Genomic DNA, 18,516 nt, shown 5'->3' on the forward strand with positions numbered 1-18,516 from the left:
TATATATTCTAACTGAAGCACAAATGTAGGCTACTGCAAATAATTTATAGTTGCTCTTTTTGTGTAAGAAAAAAGGATAAAAGTTTGAAAGCAAAATCATTAATAAAATGTTCTACCTTTGATCCTTGAAAATCTGAAGAGAAAGGGATTTTAGATAAAGTCCACTTAAGAGTTGCCTGTGAACTTCACCTGTGCAGTATGAATGTTGTTACCTGACTTCTGCTGTTTTCTTTCTGATTTTCTCTCTTCTGACCGGCAAGTTTCAACAGGACTTCTGGGTAGGATTTTATACCGAGCCCCTCCCCTGTCTTTTGGCAGGTACACAGACAGACTTTTAAAGAAGACAATACCCTCGGGAATCACAGTTTTATCCTTTATGTTCCAGCAAACTAAAACTTTAGGACATGTTCAGGTGAACACAGGTGTGGCTGGATGCGTTATCTGTGCGTCAGTAACTTCGCCTAAACTGACACATGCAGAAAAAAAGTTTAATCTACTACTGTTGACATAGCAGCAAAATCATGGCAGAAAATGCATTTTGTTCAGCTTGAAGCAATTAATATAAAATATTTTTAGAATACATTTTTTAAGCCATTGTAAAATAAAGTTCCATGTTAGGTCATAAACACTTAATGCTTCGTCTAGAAGAGCTCATGCTTCGGCTCGTATTAAAATACACTACAGAAGTGCTTTATGAGCAACATACATTGCATTCAAGATATACATTCTCAGGAAAAAAGGTACGAAGCTGTCACTTGTAGAAAAGCGGTACATATTAAAGGTACATATTACTTTAAAAGTACATATTAGTACATAAAGTGTACATATTATTAGTACGCTTAAAGCGAGGGTACCGCCCCATTTGATAAGCTCGTACATTTTCTCGGAATTAAATCATGTTTAAACACCTTTCAAATCACCACAAAAAAGCATGCATCTTTAAATAAACTGTAGGAACATGACTAATTTTACTTTAGCTGAATGTGTCAGCTGATTACTGACAGAACATTTGTATGAAATGGGGTCAAACGAGGATATGTCCGGCTTTCATTACCAGCAAGAGTTTAACTAGTACTCATCCTTACAGTTTTATGCATTAGTGTTAATTGATACCATTTTAGCCAATCCTATGTGATACATATTAAGTAATTTTATTACTCATTATAATCTGAAGACAGCTGGATCAAAGAACAATGCAAATGTTCTAAAAGGAATTCATGCACATACAAGTTTTCCGCTGGAAAAGGGTGTTGCTTTCCTTGGGATTTACATGCCATTTTCTATGGATTCATTTTTTCCCAGTGGGCACACCCTGTTGATATAAAATGCACATTAGTCACAAAATTTTTAACTCCAGCCCATATGTATCCTTCACTGCATTAGACCCCATACAAATCTTAGAAACGTGAGAAGGCATGGTTGCATGACTATACAGCTATTAAACAATTTTAACTTCATAGACAAGTTATAACGAGGCAGAGAAGATTTCCAGTAGAAGCAGAAGAGTAATGGAGTTGTTTGAAAAAAAAAATGAACATGAATGAACTGAACCACCAATATAATCATCTTAATTTGAAAAGAGAGTTTTTTTTCCTTCTGTTTTTGCAGTGGTTTTGCACAAGATGCTTACTGAGTAGGCCTATGTGTTTGTTATATAAGCTACATAATTAATGGATTCATCACTATAATGATTCAGAGTTTGATTCAATTATTTCAACATCCTTCTTTTTGATTTTTAAATATGGGTTAATTCAAACCGTGTCACCAATTTCACCTCTGGTTCAGCTTTGGAATCCTATTAGTCTCTTTCAACTGCACGAGACAAGAAGACTGAAGAAATATGTTTAGATCTATCATATGTTATTCTTTATGTATATTGACATCCATACTTTTTAATTGATATAGCTACATAGATATATAACAGATATGTGTGTGTGTGTATATATATATATATATATATATATATATATATAGTCAATATCTGTTAACCTTTTTTCTGTGTTATTTTGTGATTTAAAAATAATAAAGGTGCTGCATTCTAAGTTTTAACCAATTATGTATTTTTTATAATACAGTTTTTCTTCAAAATGTCTCCTTCAACCATGTTGTCTACCTACACAGTTAATTTAAGGTAATATGCGTTTATTAATTTGTTCATATTGTCATTTTTGTCTAAGTCCTAACTGTGAATGGTGCAACATATTATCTGGTAAAAATGGACTACAAAAATATACAAATATAATTATATTATTTTAATAACTTACAAAGCATATTATTAAACTTACAACTATTCTATTCTATTCTATTCTATTCTATTCATAAATTACCTCTAATAAATTAGAAAACAGTTCTTTATAGACTACGTTTCCCATGATTCATGATGACAATGACGTATAGACGTCCCGGAAATGACGATGAAATAAGTGGATCTTGCACCAATTTCAAAACATCAGTGTCTACTGATAACTTTACAGCTGTAAAGATCATATTTACTTAGAGTTGCTTCCGATTGTATATTTACGCCAGAAGAAACGTGAATAGTACCCTGTTCACTTTAGAGTTATGTAGCCGTTTTCGCCTCTTCATAGCGACCTTATGTGGTGTGAATCATGGAGACAACTCCGATAAAACTGACACCAGCTAATGAAAATACACCAAATACATCTCAGACTTCTTCTTCAAGCAGGTCAAGCGCTAACAAGGTACATCTTATTGCCTTTTTGATATCTAATATTTTCAGATGATGCTTAACATTAGCAAAGAGTAACGTTAAATCACGTAGACCACGTTCAAACATGTGAAGGGCTTGTTTTTCACAAAAACATAATCACTGTCTAGAATCACACGAGCATTGTTAATATTTTGTTGACATTTTTCCTTTAGCCCATGAGTTCCTCACTGAAGGAGAAGTTAAAAAGATCACGCCACTCATTCAGATCCCCCCTCAGTGTGGTTAAACGCCTTAAAATAGAAGATGACAGTCAACCACAGACCTCACAACCGGGAGACAGTGTGACCGACGACAGAGAGACCGATACTGATGTCCATCGGAATGATATGAGAGAGCAAAGAGACTGTTCACATCACACAGCTGAGCCTGCACAAAAACACTCGATTCAGCAATGTGAAGAGCTAAGAAAAGCAGTGAAGGAGAAATCAGAAACCTTGCGAAGATTAAAGATGGCCAAGATGTATAGAACAAAGGTAAACATCTATTTCTAAGTCAAGTATTGCCAAAGGATGATGTTCTAGAAGTTTTTCTTTCTTTGCTTTGTCTTTTCTCATAGAATGACCTGACCCAGCTACAGAGACTCATAGACAAATGGAGATCCTGTGCTCAGTCTGTGCTGTGTGAATTACAGAGTGAATTACCCTCAGAGGGAAAACAAGTCAGTCTTTCTCAGCTTATAGACAGTTTGGGGTTAGATGACAAGATACTGCACTTTGACAGGACAGAGGAAGACTTCACAGACAACTGAAATTCATTGTATTGTATTATTTTATTGATAATATTTAAATGGGTTGTAAGAAGCCTTTTCAGAAAAGGTCGTTCATCAGTACATTCAGATTATTCAGATTACATGTGGAACCGATAAAAGACATTGTGAATTTTGTTAGGTTTATTAAACTTTCTTGTTAATTATTACACATTTTTCTTGTGTTCTCATGTCACATCTATGTATTGGAATAATAAAAATTTTCAACCAAAAGCTGTTATAATAAATCTCTTTTATGTATCCGGAATCAGTTGTAGTTTAGTTGAGAAAGAGATGGGAAGTTCTTCATACGCAGTTTCTCAACCTCCGCTTGCAGTGTGAGTATCTCTTCAGATTGTGCTCCAGCTATGTTCAACAGCTTCTTTCTCAAGATGATGTCTTGGTAGTTCTTCTCTGCCTCTGTCTCCTGGTTATCGCCCATTGCTGGATAACAACATTTTGTGAATAAGTCAATATAAATTAAAGTTATTGGGCCTTATTCATGAACCCTCAGCAGAATGTAAATTACAAAACATACTGTTTTTATTATTATTATTTATTTTAAAATCATGTAATTCAATGGTTCAATTTACCCTGCTGTTCAAAAGGTTTTTTAACATTTGAAAAAGTCTCTTATGCTCACCAAGGCTGCATTTATTTGATCAGTAATACTGTGAAATATTATTAGAATTTAAATATTACTTTTCTATTTGAATATATTTTAAAATGTATTTTTTTCCTGTTGTGGTAAAACTGAACTTTCAGCAGCACCGTTACTTCAGTCTTTAGCCACAAATGATCGTTCATAAATCATTCTAATATTCTGATGTGGTGCTTAAGAAACATTTTTTATATTATCAATGTTCAAAGCAAATGCGCTGCTTACTATTATTGTGGAAACTGTGATAGTGTTTTTTTCCCTAGGAATCTTTGATGAATAGAAAGTTAAAGAAATAAGCATTTATTTCTTGAGACAGTGATTCATGCTTTTGTGTCCTCTAGGCTCGATTACTGCAACTCATTGTACCTGGGTGTTGTATATTATTATTATTTTTATTTAAGAAAATATGTAGTTGTTTAATTGTATACACTTAATTATTGTCCTAGCCAACTCCTAACCTTAAACATACCCGTTGGTAACTCTCTTAAAATATATAAACTAATTTATTTCAGTATATTCTATATATATATATATGCACCACAGCGCAGCACTTCACATGAACATGCTGAACATGTTTTCTGCCCGAGTCCTGTCGGATTGCATCGGCTGTGGGGATGAAGACCACAATTCCCATGATTCCACACTCAGTCACGGCATCATCAAACTACACCTTTGCCTCTTTGTTTATTTTGAATACGCGCCCTCCAGCGAAAATTACATATTGTGCCTTTAAGGCCCTCAGTTAGGTTGATGCTGACCATGCCAAGGTTCCGTTTGTTAAAAGTTAAAAGGTGATTTTTCAGTGGCTGCACCATGCCTATGCAACAAAACCGCCTATTTTTTGTTTTCTTGTTAGTCTTATTATGTGTTGTTTTATTTTGCTAGTATTTATGTACAGCACTTTGGTCAGCTTTGGCTGTTTTTAAATGTGCTTTAGAAATAAATGTGCTGTGCCTGGCCTTGCATTGCCTTATTTGAAATAGAAATCTTGTGTAACATTTTAAATGTCTTTACTGTCACTTTTGATCAGGTTAATGTGTCCTTGCTTAATAATAATATGTACAATATGTATAATATGTACATCAGTTTTTTTTTACTGAAACCCTATAGAGAAAAAATATTATTACATTGTCCTCGTTTGTAAGTCGCTTAGGACAAAAGCGTCTGCTAAATGACTAAATGTAAAAGTATTAATTACTTTAAAAATATATTTTTTAAACAGTAGTGTAGGCCTATGTAAGAATGCATTAATGAATGATTAACATAGAAATCTCTCCTCACGTTTCATGAATAAGGCCCCTTGTTCTCTAAACTACAAAGTAGTCTATTTTTGCTAAAAAAACAAATTGTTTCTTTAATGGGACAAGATATAAAGTCAGTTACCAACAGCCTCGTAAATATTTCTTCTCTCTGCAACAGTTATCTCCATGTCAGCCACTTTCAAGTCGAGGGCTGCGCTCTTCTCTTGCATTTGCACACCTTGTCTGTCCAGGTGCTTTATCTGTTTCTTGCAAGCCTCAACTTTCTTTTGATGAGTCTGGGCAAATAGTGAAACAAACCAAACTTTTATATCTGTCAATGAATTTGATTCATGTAATCATCCAGATTGAATTTACAACAAAGGAACACCTGCGCTGAGAAATATGCGTCTGGAAAAGTTACTCTGTGCCTAATATCTTTGCTATGCACTTAAACAGTTATGAGCAAGTTTACCGTTTTCTGTAAATCAAGGGTTGTCTCCAGAGTTGTGAGCTGCTTTGACACCCTGTTGTCATTACTGGTTTCATTTAGGTACTGATGTGAGAAAAACACAAAGGAAGAAATATCTGTAATTGTAATAATATTTCATTCAATTTCACTTTGAAGCAAAGACAAAGGTAGTCCTGAGCCATAGTGTCTTCTTATCTTAAATCGGTTAAATCATCCTTTTTCAATTTTCACTAGCTTACTTTGTCAATCTTATACCTGTAAGGTAAAAGACACTAAATGAATGAAGATTATTTTAAGCAATATTACTTTAAATGAAAGACTACAGATTAAATCCATACATACATCTTGAATCTCCTGAGTGATGCGCAGGGTCTGTATGTCTCTGGCTTTATTGCTGAGATCCTCCAGCTGCATTCTCATTCTCCTGTGATCCCACTCCTGCTGTATGATTCCTTTGCGGAAGTCTTTACACTCCACCATGCTGGCGATCTTCTGATCTCCTAAAGCCTGACAGATAAGAATGTAATAGATAAGTTATTTGATCATTTAAGTCAAATTAACCTCAAATTGAGAATACAGTATTTAAATAAAAACAATAACTGAAACTCTCTTGTGATAAAATATTATCAAAAATGCCATTGTGTTTGATCAATAGTTTTTATTTGTTGAAATAATCTAAATTTCATTTAATCAACTATTGGTCTTTATGTGTCAATTTACGCACTTCATTTATTTCTAGTACAAACTGCCACTGATGATGATTGTCCAGATTTCGTTTTGTGCTTAGTTTCTAGTTGATGCACAGAAACAATCAGCAATATTAAAATGGATGCGCACTGATTATGAGTAAGACCATAATGATTTATAGTGTGAGCAAAATTGAAATTAAGAGAAAGACGAGTAATTCTGTGTACCCTGATGGTGCTGTTGAGGTCCTCAGTTACTTTGCGATGTATTAGCAGAGCATTAGTAAAATCAGCAATGAAGTCTCCAGCCTCCACCTCCACCTGACCTTGCTGTAGAACGATCTGCACCATACTGTCTAGTCGAAACCTCATCTTTTCTTCACAGATGCTAGGACAATAATAATAATGGTCATGGATACTCAATAACATCCTATACCCAGTGCGCTTTCATTTTTATAACCAACTGTTTCCTCACCTATTGAGTTCATCAATCAGATTTTTTATTTCAAGCTGAGCTTTCTCATCCTCATCTGTTCTCCTCTGAAGAAAAGCCTGCATCTCCGCCAGGGTCAATGCTTTTAGTTTGACCTACAGGAGTCAACGTTACAAGGCAATTTTGGATTTTGAGGAACATGGTTTAAGATGTGATTTGGGTGACTTCTAGCACATTTGCGCTCTCTCTACCCATTCTCACCTTTTGTTCACTTTCCACTTTGGCCCGTCTGGCCAGGCAAAACCTCTCCCACACAAATGGATCTAATCCTTCCGGCATGTTCTCTGGTGCGTCCAATTCTTCCATGGCCTTCATCATCAGAGACAGTCCATCAGATGGTGCTGTTCCTAATAGTGCTCCCTCTTTAAACTGGTTATTTTCAGTCTGTGTTTTTATCCTCTGAACCCTGTTAAACAACACCATCACTGTTTTCAAAGGTAACTAGTCAGACAATCACATGTCTTATGCACGTGTCTTATGAAGTTGTAACTCCTCTGAAATAATACCTTGGTCTGCGTTTGTAAAGCTTATAGAGCTGGTCAATTATGTGTCCTGGAACGTCAAAAAACTCTTTGCGAAATCCTTTGTCAAGAAGCTTAAAAAAGGCAAATGATTTATTAACTTATACTTTCTTGGTGAGAACATTATGGATATGTATATGCAAACATGTTCATAATCTTACTTTGTCCTCAGTGACTGTGTTATCATACTCCTCTCTAAACTCATCAACAGTCTCCTTGTGTTTTTTCAATTCCTCCCCAATTTCATTCTGACAGGAAAGAGAAGTGACTCATACACTTCAACGTGCAAAACAATCAGTCTCACAGGAACGGATCAGCGTGCCACACAAGTTTGTTCTTGCATGAAATTTTTGTCTCATCATCAGGAACATTATAATTGTCTCGTGTTATAACTGCCAATTTCTCACGTTATATAGAGTTACTGTGAACAGACAACAGCAAGGCTGAAAAAAAGATAAAAGATAGAATATCTATAGATCACCTTTACAATTCGTGCCTTTTCAAGTTTAAGACTCATCTGTTTCTCTCTGCTTAGGATCTCTTCTTCGGTTTGAATGGAGTGAACCAGATTTGCAATCTTGAGCTCCTCCTGAAAGATAAAAACTCACAATCTATAATCGAAATCTGAATCAGAATCAGAATGAGCTTTATTGCCAGGTATGTTTACACATACGAGGAATTTGTTTTCATGACAAGAGCTTCCACAGTGCAACAGAATGACAGTGACAAGACAAAACACAGATAATAAAAGAATAAAAATAGAATAAGTAAATAAGGAATAACAATATACAAATTGATAATATTGTACGTATAGGTATATTACAATTGACAATTTTGTATGTACAGGTATATTATGTGCAATAATATACCTGTACATACAAAATTGTCTATTGTAATATACCTATAATTATATTACAATATATATATTGTAATTATATCTATAAGTATTAGATGTGCAGTTACTGTTACATAACTACAATTATGTGACTGCACACAATAGGCCCCTGAAAAGGTGACATGAGGTGCAGTGATGTACTGTATCATCTTACTTGATATATGACCATCTCTGATTTCACTTTCCTTTCAAACAGCTTTGTGAGTTTTTCATCAAACATCTGAGTAGCCTCTTTAATAGAAGTCAGCAGTTTCTTCATTTCTGTCTCTAGCGTCTAAAGAAACAGGAAAAGGGGTCCACCATGTTAAAATGATTGGAAATGAAAGGGAGTGATTGATAATAAGAACAGTTCACCCAAATATGCAGATTTGACATTAATAATGCCAAGCACAATTGGTTTTCGCATTTACTGTGACATATTTTAGAGCAGTAAATTTTGCTAACAAGACTTTGTGATGTCTGTTTCTCACAAAAAAAGTTATTGGATGGTATCAGATGATTTGCAATACAGTATATGCATTGAAAGACCACTTTGGTGTCTTTGTTTTCATTTTTGAAGCCTGACAGTTAAAACCTACAGAATTTTGGATGAAGTATCCCTGTAAGGTGTTATCCAAGTCATACTTTTCTGTATTTCTCTTTCTCCTCACTGAGCTCCTTTGCTTTTTTCTCAAACTCTTTGAAGCTCTTTCTCTCTTCTTCTGTCCACTGTACCTCAGGTTTAGACATGAACTCAGGCTGAGGTACTTCCTGTAAGATAAGCATATTTTGAATGTTACTTTGCCCTGCCTTTATCTTATTTTTGGTAAGTAAGTTTATGCATTCCAGTAAGATTCATTCTGCTCACCATCCTCAGCACATCCTCTTTTCTAAGCTCCAGAACTCCACCCATCATGACACTGAGCGCTTGATCTCTCATGTTGTCAGACTGCATTGAAAATGCAGAACAGTTGTTGTCATCTACAGCATGAGACAAACTGATATATCTATGTTACAGTTTCTGCCTATATAAGACAGCTTTCATATTTCAGTTTAATGCATTATATATACTACACTACTTTTTGAAAGTTCAAAAGTCTCTTATTCTCACCAAGTCTGCATTTATTTGATCAAAATAAATCGCTAAATATCATTACAATTTAAAATAACGGTTTTCTATTTTAATATATTTTAAAATGTAACATATTTCTGTGATGGCAAAGCTAAATTTTCAGCAGCCAGTCAGTGTCCAATGATCCTTCTGAAATAATTCTAATATGCTGATTTGGTGCTCAAGAAGCATTTCTTCTTATTACATTTGAAAACAGTTGCTTAATATTATTGTTGATACTGTGATATATGTAAATTTGGTGTAATTATACATGAATATATAATTAATAGATTAAAAATTCAGTGATTCATGTTAAAATGTGCTGTAAGATGTGTGGTTAAAAGCACATCTGTTGTGAGGTACAGTAATGTTATACCTTGGCTGCAAGCCTTTGCTGTTTATCTTCCTCTCTTAGCTGTTCTTCTTTTTCTTTTTGCTCAGGGGTGAGGTATTTCTCAACCTTGATCTAGAAACACACACACATTTGTCTGTCAGGCCCATTGTTCAAAATAATAAATCAGTGTTTGCCATAATTACATCAATTAAATGATATAAAAACTATGTCAGTTTGAAAGATTACAAATAGGTCTATGTTCAGACTTGTTAGACCAATAAAGGTGAGATAAATCCTGGATTAACCTTAGATTTAAAAAAAATCTTATATAGAGACTGGCTGTGTTACCTCTGAGTCGGTCACAGTAAGAGCTCTCTCAGGACACTCATTATCCGTGAGACTAGGCTCCCACAGGGTCTCACTGAGGTCCAGCTCGCTCATAATCTCAGAAATACGCTTGTTCTTCTCTCTAAGACGGTAGATTTCCTGTTCCTTCTGCTTGTAAACTGCCTCAAATTCTTTGTTGAATGTGCTCTTCACTTTGTAGATAACATCCTTCATTAAACAACCATGAAATATATCAAATGAACAGTGGTAGACCATACTGTATGACCCCATTTTCACTGTTTAAACCTTTTCTGTACTCAAAAGGGGATGCCAACACCCAAATGAAACATAAAACATCAAGTTCATGTATCAAAGTATAAACAAGAGAAGTCATCACCTTTAGCAAGGTGATTTGGTTGATTTTCTGCTCTCTGATGTGTAAGTTAAACTGGCTGTAGAGATGAGGACTGACACCTCCGTACAGAGCACTCAGACTGCCAGTTAGAGCAGGACTCTCGGTCTTACTGTCCTCTGCCTCTTCTTGCTCTTTGTCTCCAGAGATTGTGTTTAAAATCATCTCTTGAAGCTATGACGAATATTCATATTATTTGTGTCAAATAAGAGAAACAAGCACTGAATCAAGGTGCGCTACTATATGTTCAGAATCTTTTCTAAGGCTTTGGTTGCTATGGAGGAATCTGTTCCAACAGCTGACTCATTATTGTTTTGGTAACACACTGTACACATACTTGTGAATTTTCCTGTTCAATCTGCCTCATGGTCTCAATCCTTTGAAGCTCTTCAAGTTCTTTTTCAGTGCGTTCCTTCATGGGGTAGTTCTTCACCTCATTTTCTGAATGAAAGGCCTGAGGGCAACAAAACGTACACAAAGACACTGACACTAGGCAGCTGTATAGCATTTCTAGTTCTGGGTAAGCCGGGTGAAATCGATGGATGTGGATATTATTACATTTTTTTCCCCTACATAAAATTGACTTTCTTTTTAGACTAGAGACCTTAATGGCTTTGCCTTTGACTTGCATGGAATCCCAGCATTCTTTCTTCAGGATCTCCCTCTGATAGCACTTAGCCAGATTCTCCATCTCGATCTCTTTCCTCACCTTAAGCAACATAAATAAACATCTGAATAAAGTAGGAAAAAACCCTATATAAACTGAAGAGCTTGTTTTTACATAAGATGTGTAATTAATCTGCTCTTCATCATCTGTAAATAGCCACGTTTACCCTGGTAACTTCCTGTTTTCCCTCGAGCTGCATCCTCTGTTGCTCTTCCACATCCAGGTTAAATTCCTGGTGCCCAAGTTTCTCCATGTCTGACAGGTTCTCATTCTCTTGCATCATTGCTTTGATCTGGAATGATCCAGAGACAATAAAGATTAACCTTTCAACTTCAAATGTGTGTATGTATGGAAACAATAATATGAAAGAGAGGACGATCCTTTCTCTTACTGTGTCACGAAGAACTTTGATGTTTTTTCTTAGGTTCTTTTTGGTCTCTGCATACTGCTGGGTCTCTTCTTGAAGAACCTGTTTGGAAACCACTGGAGTCATGATCTTATTATTAATGTATTATCTTTCAATTATTCTATTTCTCACTCAGATAAGATGCTTGATGTTTGTGGAAACCAATATCATAACAATCTTTCAAAAGTTTGGGATTGGTAAGATTTTTTTAAAAATCTTTTTGAAATAAGTCTCCTTCCAAGACTGTATTTATTTGATCAAAAAATACAGTAAACCAGAAATATTGTGAAATATTTTTACAATTAAAAATAACTGTTGTCTATTTTAATATATTTAAAACAAATGTAACGTATTTCTGTAATGGCAAACAAAATTTTCAGCAGCCATTACTACAGTCTTCAGTGTCACATGATCCTTCTGAAATCATTCTAATATACTAATTTGGTGCTCAAGAAACATTTATTATTATTATTAATGTTGAAAACAGCTGTGCTGCTTAATATTATTTCTGAAACCATGATACATATGATGAATTGAAAGTTCAATATTTTGTAATATTATAATTGTCCCTTTTTGATCAATTTAATGCATTCTTCATGATAAAAAAGCATTTATTTCTTTAAAATAATTGACACCAAACTTTTGAACGAAAGTGTATAAATTGATAAAAGCAAGCATTCATTTATTTAATTGTAATTTATTCCTGTGATGGCAATGATAAAATGCTGATTTGGTACTCAAGGAACATTTGTTACAAAACATCTTTTGTAATGTCTTTACGGTAACGTTTGATCAATTAATGCACCCTTGCTGAATAAAGTATTCATTTCTAAAATCATACTGACCTCAGACATTTGCTTACACAGTCAATTGATTATGATAATACAAATATAATATAAATCTTACTTTTTTAATCCAATGTTGCATAAGGTTGTAACACCTTTCCCTGTACCACATCAGTGTTAATTATTTTACGTAAATATATTTTGTAATCTTAGGAACTTTTTTCTCCTGGAGGCCTGTGATTACCCTTTTTAAACTCATAAAATAAGAAAACAAAATGTGTTGTAACATGAAAAGAATTAGCTGCCGGCAACAAATAATGCTATATTATATAATTGAGAACAATAACAAGGCAATATTATATTGTTAATTAAACAGTAACACATAAATAAATTCAGACACTAACCGCATCTAGTTTTCCATCAAGCCATGTAGAACTAGCTGGGGACACAAAATAGTTTTCCTCTTGTTCAGCTTCATGACTCGTCTTTCCCTGCAGGAAGAATTTTATGGCAGTTTATATTCTGTGTCCCAAGGCACAGAACATCTCCCCAGTAAAACTGCTTAACCAGGTACAATATTGTGCATAAATATAATTTAAACATTAGAAAACACTGTTTCTGTACTTCTCTTGTTAGAAATGACGAGCATCTGGTCAGGGATTGTGTCTGTGGATCCCAGTCAGTCATTTTGGAGAGGATGGTGTTCTCTGAGGATACTACTGACTCAAAGGAATCAGCAACTGACTGAGCATACTGGGTAGCTGCATTTGTTTTGCCAGCCCCAGAAAGCTTTAACCTGTTAAATTTGAATGCATTGTAAAAACAAAAATGCTTCAGGTCCAGCTTCAAGGGCATTTTGAAACTACCAGAGAGAGAAAATATTGCTATAGATCAAAGCTCTATAGTAATATTTGTCTGTTTAATATTTTTTGAGAGCCCTGAGCTCACCTGAGCCTGCTGCAGACAAGTGAGCCATCCCTCAGGCCCGAGGTGATGAGGGTCTGACTGTCTGGGGTGAAACAAACAGATCCGACTCCACCCTGCCAACATGAGTGGCACTGCAGCTGCACATACCTGTCCTGCATGTCAAAAGTACGCACATTTACATACTCATCAGATATTTCCGAGAAACATGTTTCTCCTAGCCCAGCACTCATAAACATGGATGAACTTGTAGAAATTGGTTTTAACAACAATACCATTGTTGAGATCTCACAAATGCGCAGTAGTCCATCCCTGCCAACTGTTGCCAGCCAGCTTTGATGTGGGGAGAGCTGTAGAAAAGCAGGACTCTGTAAATGGCCCCCTGCCTCCTTCTCTAGGATCAGGTGAACTGCTTCCTGTGCATTAGATGGCTTTACTCCACTCTGCATATCACAGGAGAAGCAGTTAGGAGCAGTGCCAAAAACACAAAATAATCAGACTATAGGTGTTGTCTCTTCTTATACCACCTCAGGGATACGGAAACTTTGCAAAACTTTTCTCTGTTGGCAGTAACCAAATATCTTGTTTATGGCCAGGACACAAGAGCAGAGAGCGTGAGGGATCTCATATAGGCAGCTGTGCAGGGCATCTTTACACAGACAGCCATAGACATCCACACAACCTGACGAGTCTGGAAGTGGGACAACATTATAAGAAGGAGTGCTGGAATTTTTGAATGTCTATCATTTGTCCTCCTGTTTTAGAGAAGCTTTCTGCATGCCAGCCTCAATTATGGTGTGTTTTTGTGTTTTCCTGATACCTGTAAGCTGTTGCACAAACAAAGTCAGTAGCAGAAGCACATTTCCCTCATTGATTTCTCTCTCTGTCTTGCTGCATAGCACCAGCACTTTAACCTGTTTACTTTCCGTGTAGTACTGAGTGGAGAGGTTTACAATGGCACCTGGAGCCTCTGGAAGAAAGTAAAAGGACTTTTTTAGAAAATTACATTAAACTTTAGGCATAAAATGTAAATATGACACAGTTCAAAAGTTTGGGGTGGTAAGATTTTTGAATGTTTTTTAAAGAACCCTCTTAATCACCAATTATTTTATCATGTGATCAAAAATATAGTAAAACAGTAACATAGTGAAATATTATTAAAATCAAGAACCTTTTAATTATTATCAGTGCTGCTTTTTTGTGGAATTCATGATGTATTTTTTTTCAGGATTCTTTGATAAATCAATTCAATAGAACAGAATTTATTTGAAATAGAAATTTAATTAATGTCACCTTTGATCAATTTAAAGTATCCTCGTTGAATAAAAGTAAGCATTTATTTAAAAAAGAAAATAGAGAGAATTGAATAGTAATGTCGTTCTGAGAATTACCAATCCATCCAATAATTTCAAATCCTTTTGATGGCCTTGCGTCCAGCACAAACATGCGTGAGTCTGATGCTCCTGTGATTAAGAAGTTGCCACCTTGATCAAACCTGTTAAACAAATATAACATACAGTATTCTCAACATTCAGTTCACAATGCCCCAATTCACAAGAAATATGATAGCAAATAATCACGGTGCTGTGAAACTCACACCAAATGGTCTACAGGGACATGGTAGAGATGAACTCTGTGAACTAGTCTGGGTTTTTGTTTTGTGGTCATTTCCACAAACAGAACGTCTCCAGAGGCTGTTCCTACAACAACATACTGTGCTATGGGGCAGCATGCCACACTGGTTACCTGAAGTAAAGTCATATCAAATAACACAGATTTAAGTAGAGCAAACTTATTCACCTGATTTGGGAAAAATGATTACTGTGAGGTCGTACAGAATCCCTAATTATAGCACTAACATGTATTTGCAGAGAGATGGAGCCCATGCAAAGTCCATCATCCAGGGCCCACAGCTGTACGTCTCCTGTTTCTCTGACTGACTGCAACAATGAAGATACAGATGCCTTATTATTTTCAATAATATATCTATATATTGTATTTTAATATTTATATTGTAATACTACACTATTATAATATGTATCAGTATATTTATTGTGATTAATTAACCAATTGACACCACATGCTCTTTTACCAAACAAATGCTTCTGTCAGTGTATAATGGAGCAACAGCCACAAAATCTCCACAGAGTACATCCAGAACTTTGACAATGTTATCATTCAGTAGTGGTTTCAATCTGTAAACACAGCCCTATGAAGCAAAACCGAAATTTATTAACTGTTTCTCAGCATTGTCTTTATTGTATTGTGTTGCATTATAAGAATTTTGTGAGTTTTTATCATGACATTTTTAAATAAAATATTAATTAGATATTATATTCATATAATGTATATTATAACAGAACTGTTTTACATTAATATTATTTTAACACGAATCATAAAAAATACACTAACATCATAAAATATAAACACTTACTGTATTAGAAACTATCAGCAGTGTCTCACCATCGGGGGGACAGCATATAGACGAGGCTGCCTCATTCAAAGCCCAAGTCTGCACTACCTCCAATTTGTTTCCTTTAATTTGTATGTTTCGTAAAATGCCTTCCTGTAATAGGTTTGGAAATGCTCTTGAATTGAGCTAAAATTATGTCTCACTTGAAAACAGATTAATGTGTAGTTTCAGGGCTCATATTAGTGTCATGACAAATACAATTTCTTACCATTCCTGCAGCAAAAACATTACAGTCTTGTATTACTAAGCTCTGGAAGCTGCCTTCCTGCAGGGATGTTTTACTGTCATCTGTGATGTAAAATTACAACAAATGCAATCAAATGAAGCTCTCAAGAAGACAAGGAACTACATTAAGTCTAAAATTCATACTAGTTAAAAATTGACATGTGAAATCCTCAAATGTTCTGATTTGATATGTATCAAGAATGAGTTTACCTGTGGGATTTAATTCAGTTTGAGGTTTATATAGGACAGAGACAAGCAAAGTGTCAGGATCCACACAAAGCAGGAAACCTTCCTTGGAACCAACATATAGGTCAGAAGAAGTTGACCAGCAGATGGCACTTGGACACAGTTTTGGTTTTATTTGTTTCAAAGGCTGTTGGGACAGACAAATTCTATTATGCTGTGACTCTGACAAAAAATAAAGTGTTACTTCAGGAGAACTACTGATATATAAGAAAATACTCTACTGGAGAAACAACCCATACCACAAAATCGTCAGCTCTGTCTCCACTCAGTCCAGCGATTGCTGAAATGGGCATCTGAGGACCTAAGTGTGTCAACTTCCTACTGAGCATACAAGACAGGTTTGCTTCACACTCAATAACTGCACCATCGGCGGCGGGGAGATCGACAGCACTGCCAAGAAAACATAAAGAAAGGATAATGGGTCAAATAAACACTGTCCGTGCATTAATCCTAATGTTGGCATATGAAATCCATGTGTAAATAACAGTGACATCTGCTGGAGAGACACTCTACCTAGGCTTCATCAAATGATAGTTGTCACATCTTTCAACATTCCAGATAGTAAGGGACCTCAAATTTACAGCACCAATTTGACACCAGTTCATGGGGTTAAAAACCAATGCTGTGACGTCCTCTCCCAAGAGTGGATGGCTACAAAGGAGAACGCTGCTCTCCCAGTTCCTAAATAGTGGATATTAAAATATTATATTAAAAAAGGAAAAATATAAATAATTGCTGTAGCAAACATCAGACTAATATAAAACATGCATTTTACCATAATGAGATGGTGTGATCAGGCATGGAGGAAGCACAGACTAAATAAGGGCCAGTGTCACACAGTGCCAAAGCTGTATAGCCTAGTTTAGTTGTGCCTAAAAACATGAAAAAGCACTAAAAGTGTAACTTTTATACATTTATAAAAGTTTGTGTGCACTAAAACAGTTTAAGAGCAACTACAGTCAGCTATAGTGGCTTGTTGTTCAAGGAAATATATAAAAAAATTGACTCACCTTTCAGTTTACACACCTGCTCAAGCTCTGGATAGTTGTAGACAAAGATGGAAGGATTGAGTTTGAGGTCAGAGAAGGCAAGACACCTGCGATGCCCACTGGCTGTAAAGGCCCCAATACCAGAACCAGGACTCTGCAGAGTCTTCCTCGACTTAGTTTCCATATTGAGGAAAACAATAAAGTTCCCACAGGTGTAGCATGTTGTTTTCTTGTCGACAAATCTAAATGTGCCATTGTTGAATCCTTGCACCCACCTTTCACATAGTAATAAAAATAAAAGTAGCATTATTTACTATTTATGTTACTTTGTATGAACTCTTATCTTTGCATTGAATACATTATTCGTTCATATCTTATTTATTTTTATATAGTTTGTGTTTTTTAAAGTTGATTTTCTCTTCTTTTTTGATTTTGAGATTAAAATGTTTAAAATGCATTTACTTTATAACACCCGCAGTATTTCCAGTGTGCGCTGTATACACGAGAGTGTTTTCTGCTCAATGCTAGGTAGCTAGCTAGCTATGATACTGATGCAGAACTTGTTTTTGTTTTTCAAGACAGGATAACTTTACAGGCTCCAAATTAATGATCAGCTATGGAAACAATGTTAAAGATTGTCCAAGTTTTCTTAAAGATATGATTCGTAACTCACCGAACTTCCAAGTTTCCCAGCACATCCATTTCAATCCGTCAGCTCACCCTCTGAGCGTGCGTCTGTTTCCATAGCAACCCATAGCACGCGGACTCGAGTAACAAACATTTCATGTTGATTATAGTATCAATTATATTCCTTTTATTTGTTTTAAGTTTATGCTACACATAAGAAACATAATATATTATGTTATAATATTATCATCATAATATTATATGATAATAATATAATCATAATATTATAAACCTTTATAATAAACATCATATAACAACATATCGTACACATCATATATGTATGGTACCTATAACACATCGTACATATATTACCAAAGATATTATATTGCTTCTATGCTCTTTGATATTACACACACATTATTTTTTTTATAATTTTGTTTTATTAATGTTATTAGGTAGTTTCAACGATTAGATGAGAACATTTTTATAAATATCTTTACAAACGAGACGAATACAATATTATTGTTATTATTATTATTATTAATAATAATAATAATAATAATAATAAT

At 35.0% G+C, this 18,516-nt stretch overlaps 3 protein-coding genes across 3 annotated transcripts in view; 1 reads left to right on the top strand and 2 right to left on the bottom strand.

Annotated features, from left to right (window-relative positions):
* Positions 1-315, bottom strand: part of LOC107725430 (collagen alpha-1(XVII) chain-like) — a 19,362-nt gene extending 19,047 nt beyond the window's left edge. Inside the window, exon 1 of the mRNA XM_016534671.1 lies at positions 117-315. The gene's annotated coding sequence lies outside the window, so the exon portion shown is untranslated. The remainder of the gene's footprint in view (positions 1-116) is intronic.
* A 2,087-nt stretch (positions 316-2,402) lies between these two features.
* LOC107725495 (swi5-dependent recombination DNA repair protein 1 homolog) lies at positions 2,403-3,683 on the top strand. The gene is made up of 3 exons (XM_016534770.1): positions 2,403-2,702; positions 2,884-3,204; positions 3,288-3,683. Exons 1-3 carry the CDS (start codon positions 2,610-2,612, stop codon positions 3,477-3,479), a joined length of 606 nt encoding a protein of 201 aa, XP_016390256.1. The 5' UTR covers positions 2,403-2,609; the 3' UTR covers positions 3,480-3,683.
* Positions 3,684-3,740: 57 nt separating this feature from the next.
* On the bottom strand, positions 3,741-18,027 carry cfap43 (cilia and flagella associated protein 43). Its single transcript, XM_016534771.1, has 38 exons — positions 17,994-18,027; positions 17,342-17,595; positions 17,107-17,203; positions 16,845-17,012; positions 16,571-16,721; positions 16,296-16,458; positions 16,069-16,148; positions 15,822-15,953; positions 15,480-15,596; positions 15,247-15,327; positions 14,985-15,133; positions 14,779-14,882; positions 14,208-14,357; positions 13,915-14,078; positions 13,663-13,830; positions 13,412-13,542; positions 13,088-13,259; positions 12,868-12,954; positions 11,664-11,741; positions 11,439-11,564; positions 11,210-11,314; positions 10,943-11,059; positions 10,591-10,779; positions 10,215-10,421; positions 9,909-9,998; positions 9,290-9,370; positions 9,067-9,192; positions 8,597-8,716; positions 8,029-8,136; positions 7,709-7,795; positions 7,533-7,621; positions 7,228-7,432; positions 7,009-7,121; positions 6,762-6,921; positions 6,190-6,354; positions 5,851-5,931; positions 5,521-5,674; positions 3,741-3,920 (listed from the first exon to the last, which is right to left on the bottom strand). Exons 1-38 carry the CDS (start codon positions 18,020-18,022, stop codon positions 3,745-3,747), a joined length of 4,974 nt encoding a protein of 1,657 aa, XP_016390257.1. The 5' UTR covers positions 18,023-18,027; the 3' UTR covers positions 3,741-3,744.
* Positions 18,028-18,516: the final 489 nt, after the last annotated feature.

The sequence above is a fragment of the Sinocyclocheilus rhinocerous genome, unplaced genomic scaffold (assembly GCF_001515625.1).
Source record: "Sinocyclocheilus rhinocerous isolate Xijiao unplaced genomic scaffold, SAMN03320098_v1.1 scaffold366, whole genome shotgun sequence".
Taxonomy (NCBI): Eukaryota; Metazoa; Chordata; class Actinopteri; order Cypriniformes; family Cyprinidae; genus Sinocyclocheilus; species Sinocyclocheilus rhinocerous.

Coding starts and splice junctions, on each gene's coding strand:
- LOC107725495 (XM_016534770.1), top strand. CDS start 2,610: ATGGAGACAACTCCGATAAAACTGACACCAGCTAATGAAAATACACCA. Junction 2,703..2,883: donor GCAGGTCAAGCGCTAACAAG/GTACATCTTATT, acceptor TTTTTCCTTTAG/CCCATGAGTTCCTCACTGAA. Junction 3,205..3,287: donor CCAAGATGTATAGAACAAAG/GTAAACATCTAT, acceptor CTTTTCTCATAG/AATGACCTGACCCAGCTACA.
- cfap43 (XM_016534771.1), bottom strand. CDS start 18,022: ATGGATGTGCTGGGAAACTTGGAAGTTCG. Junction 13,260..13,411: donor CTTGTCTGCAGCAGGCTCAG/GTGAGCTCAGGG, acceptor CAAATTTAACAG/GTTAAAGCTTTCTGGGGCTG. Junction 11,742..12,867: donor TTGATGGAAAACTAGATGCG/GTTAGTGTCTGA, acceptor GTTTCCAAACAG/GTTCTTCAAGAAGAGACCCA.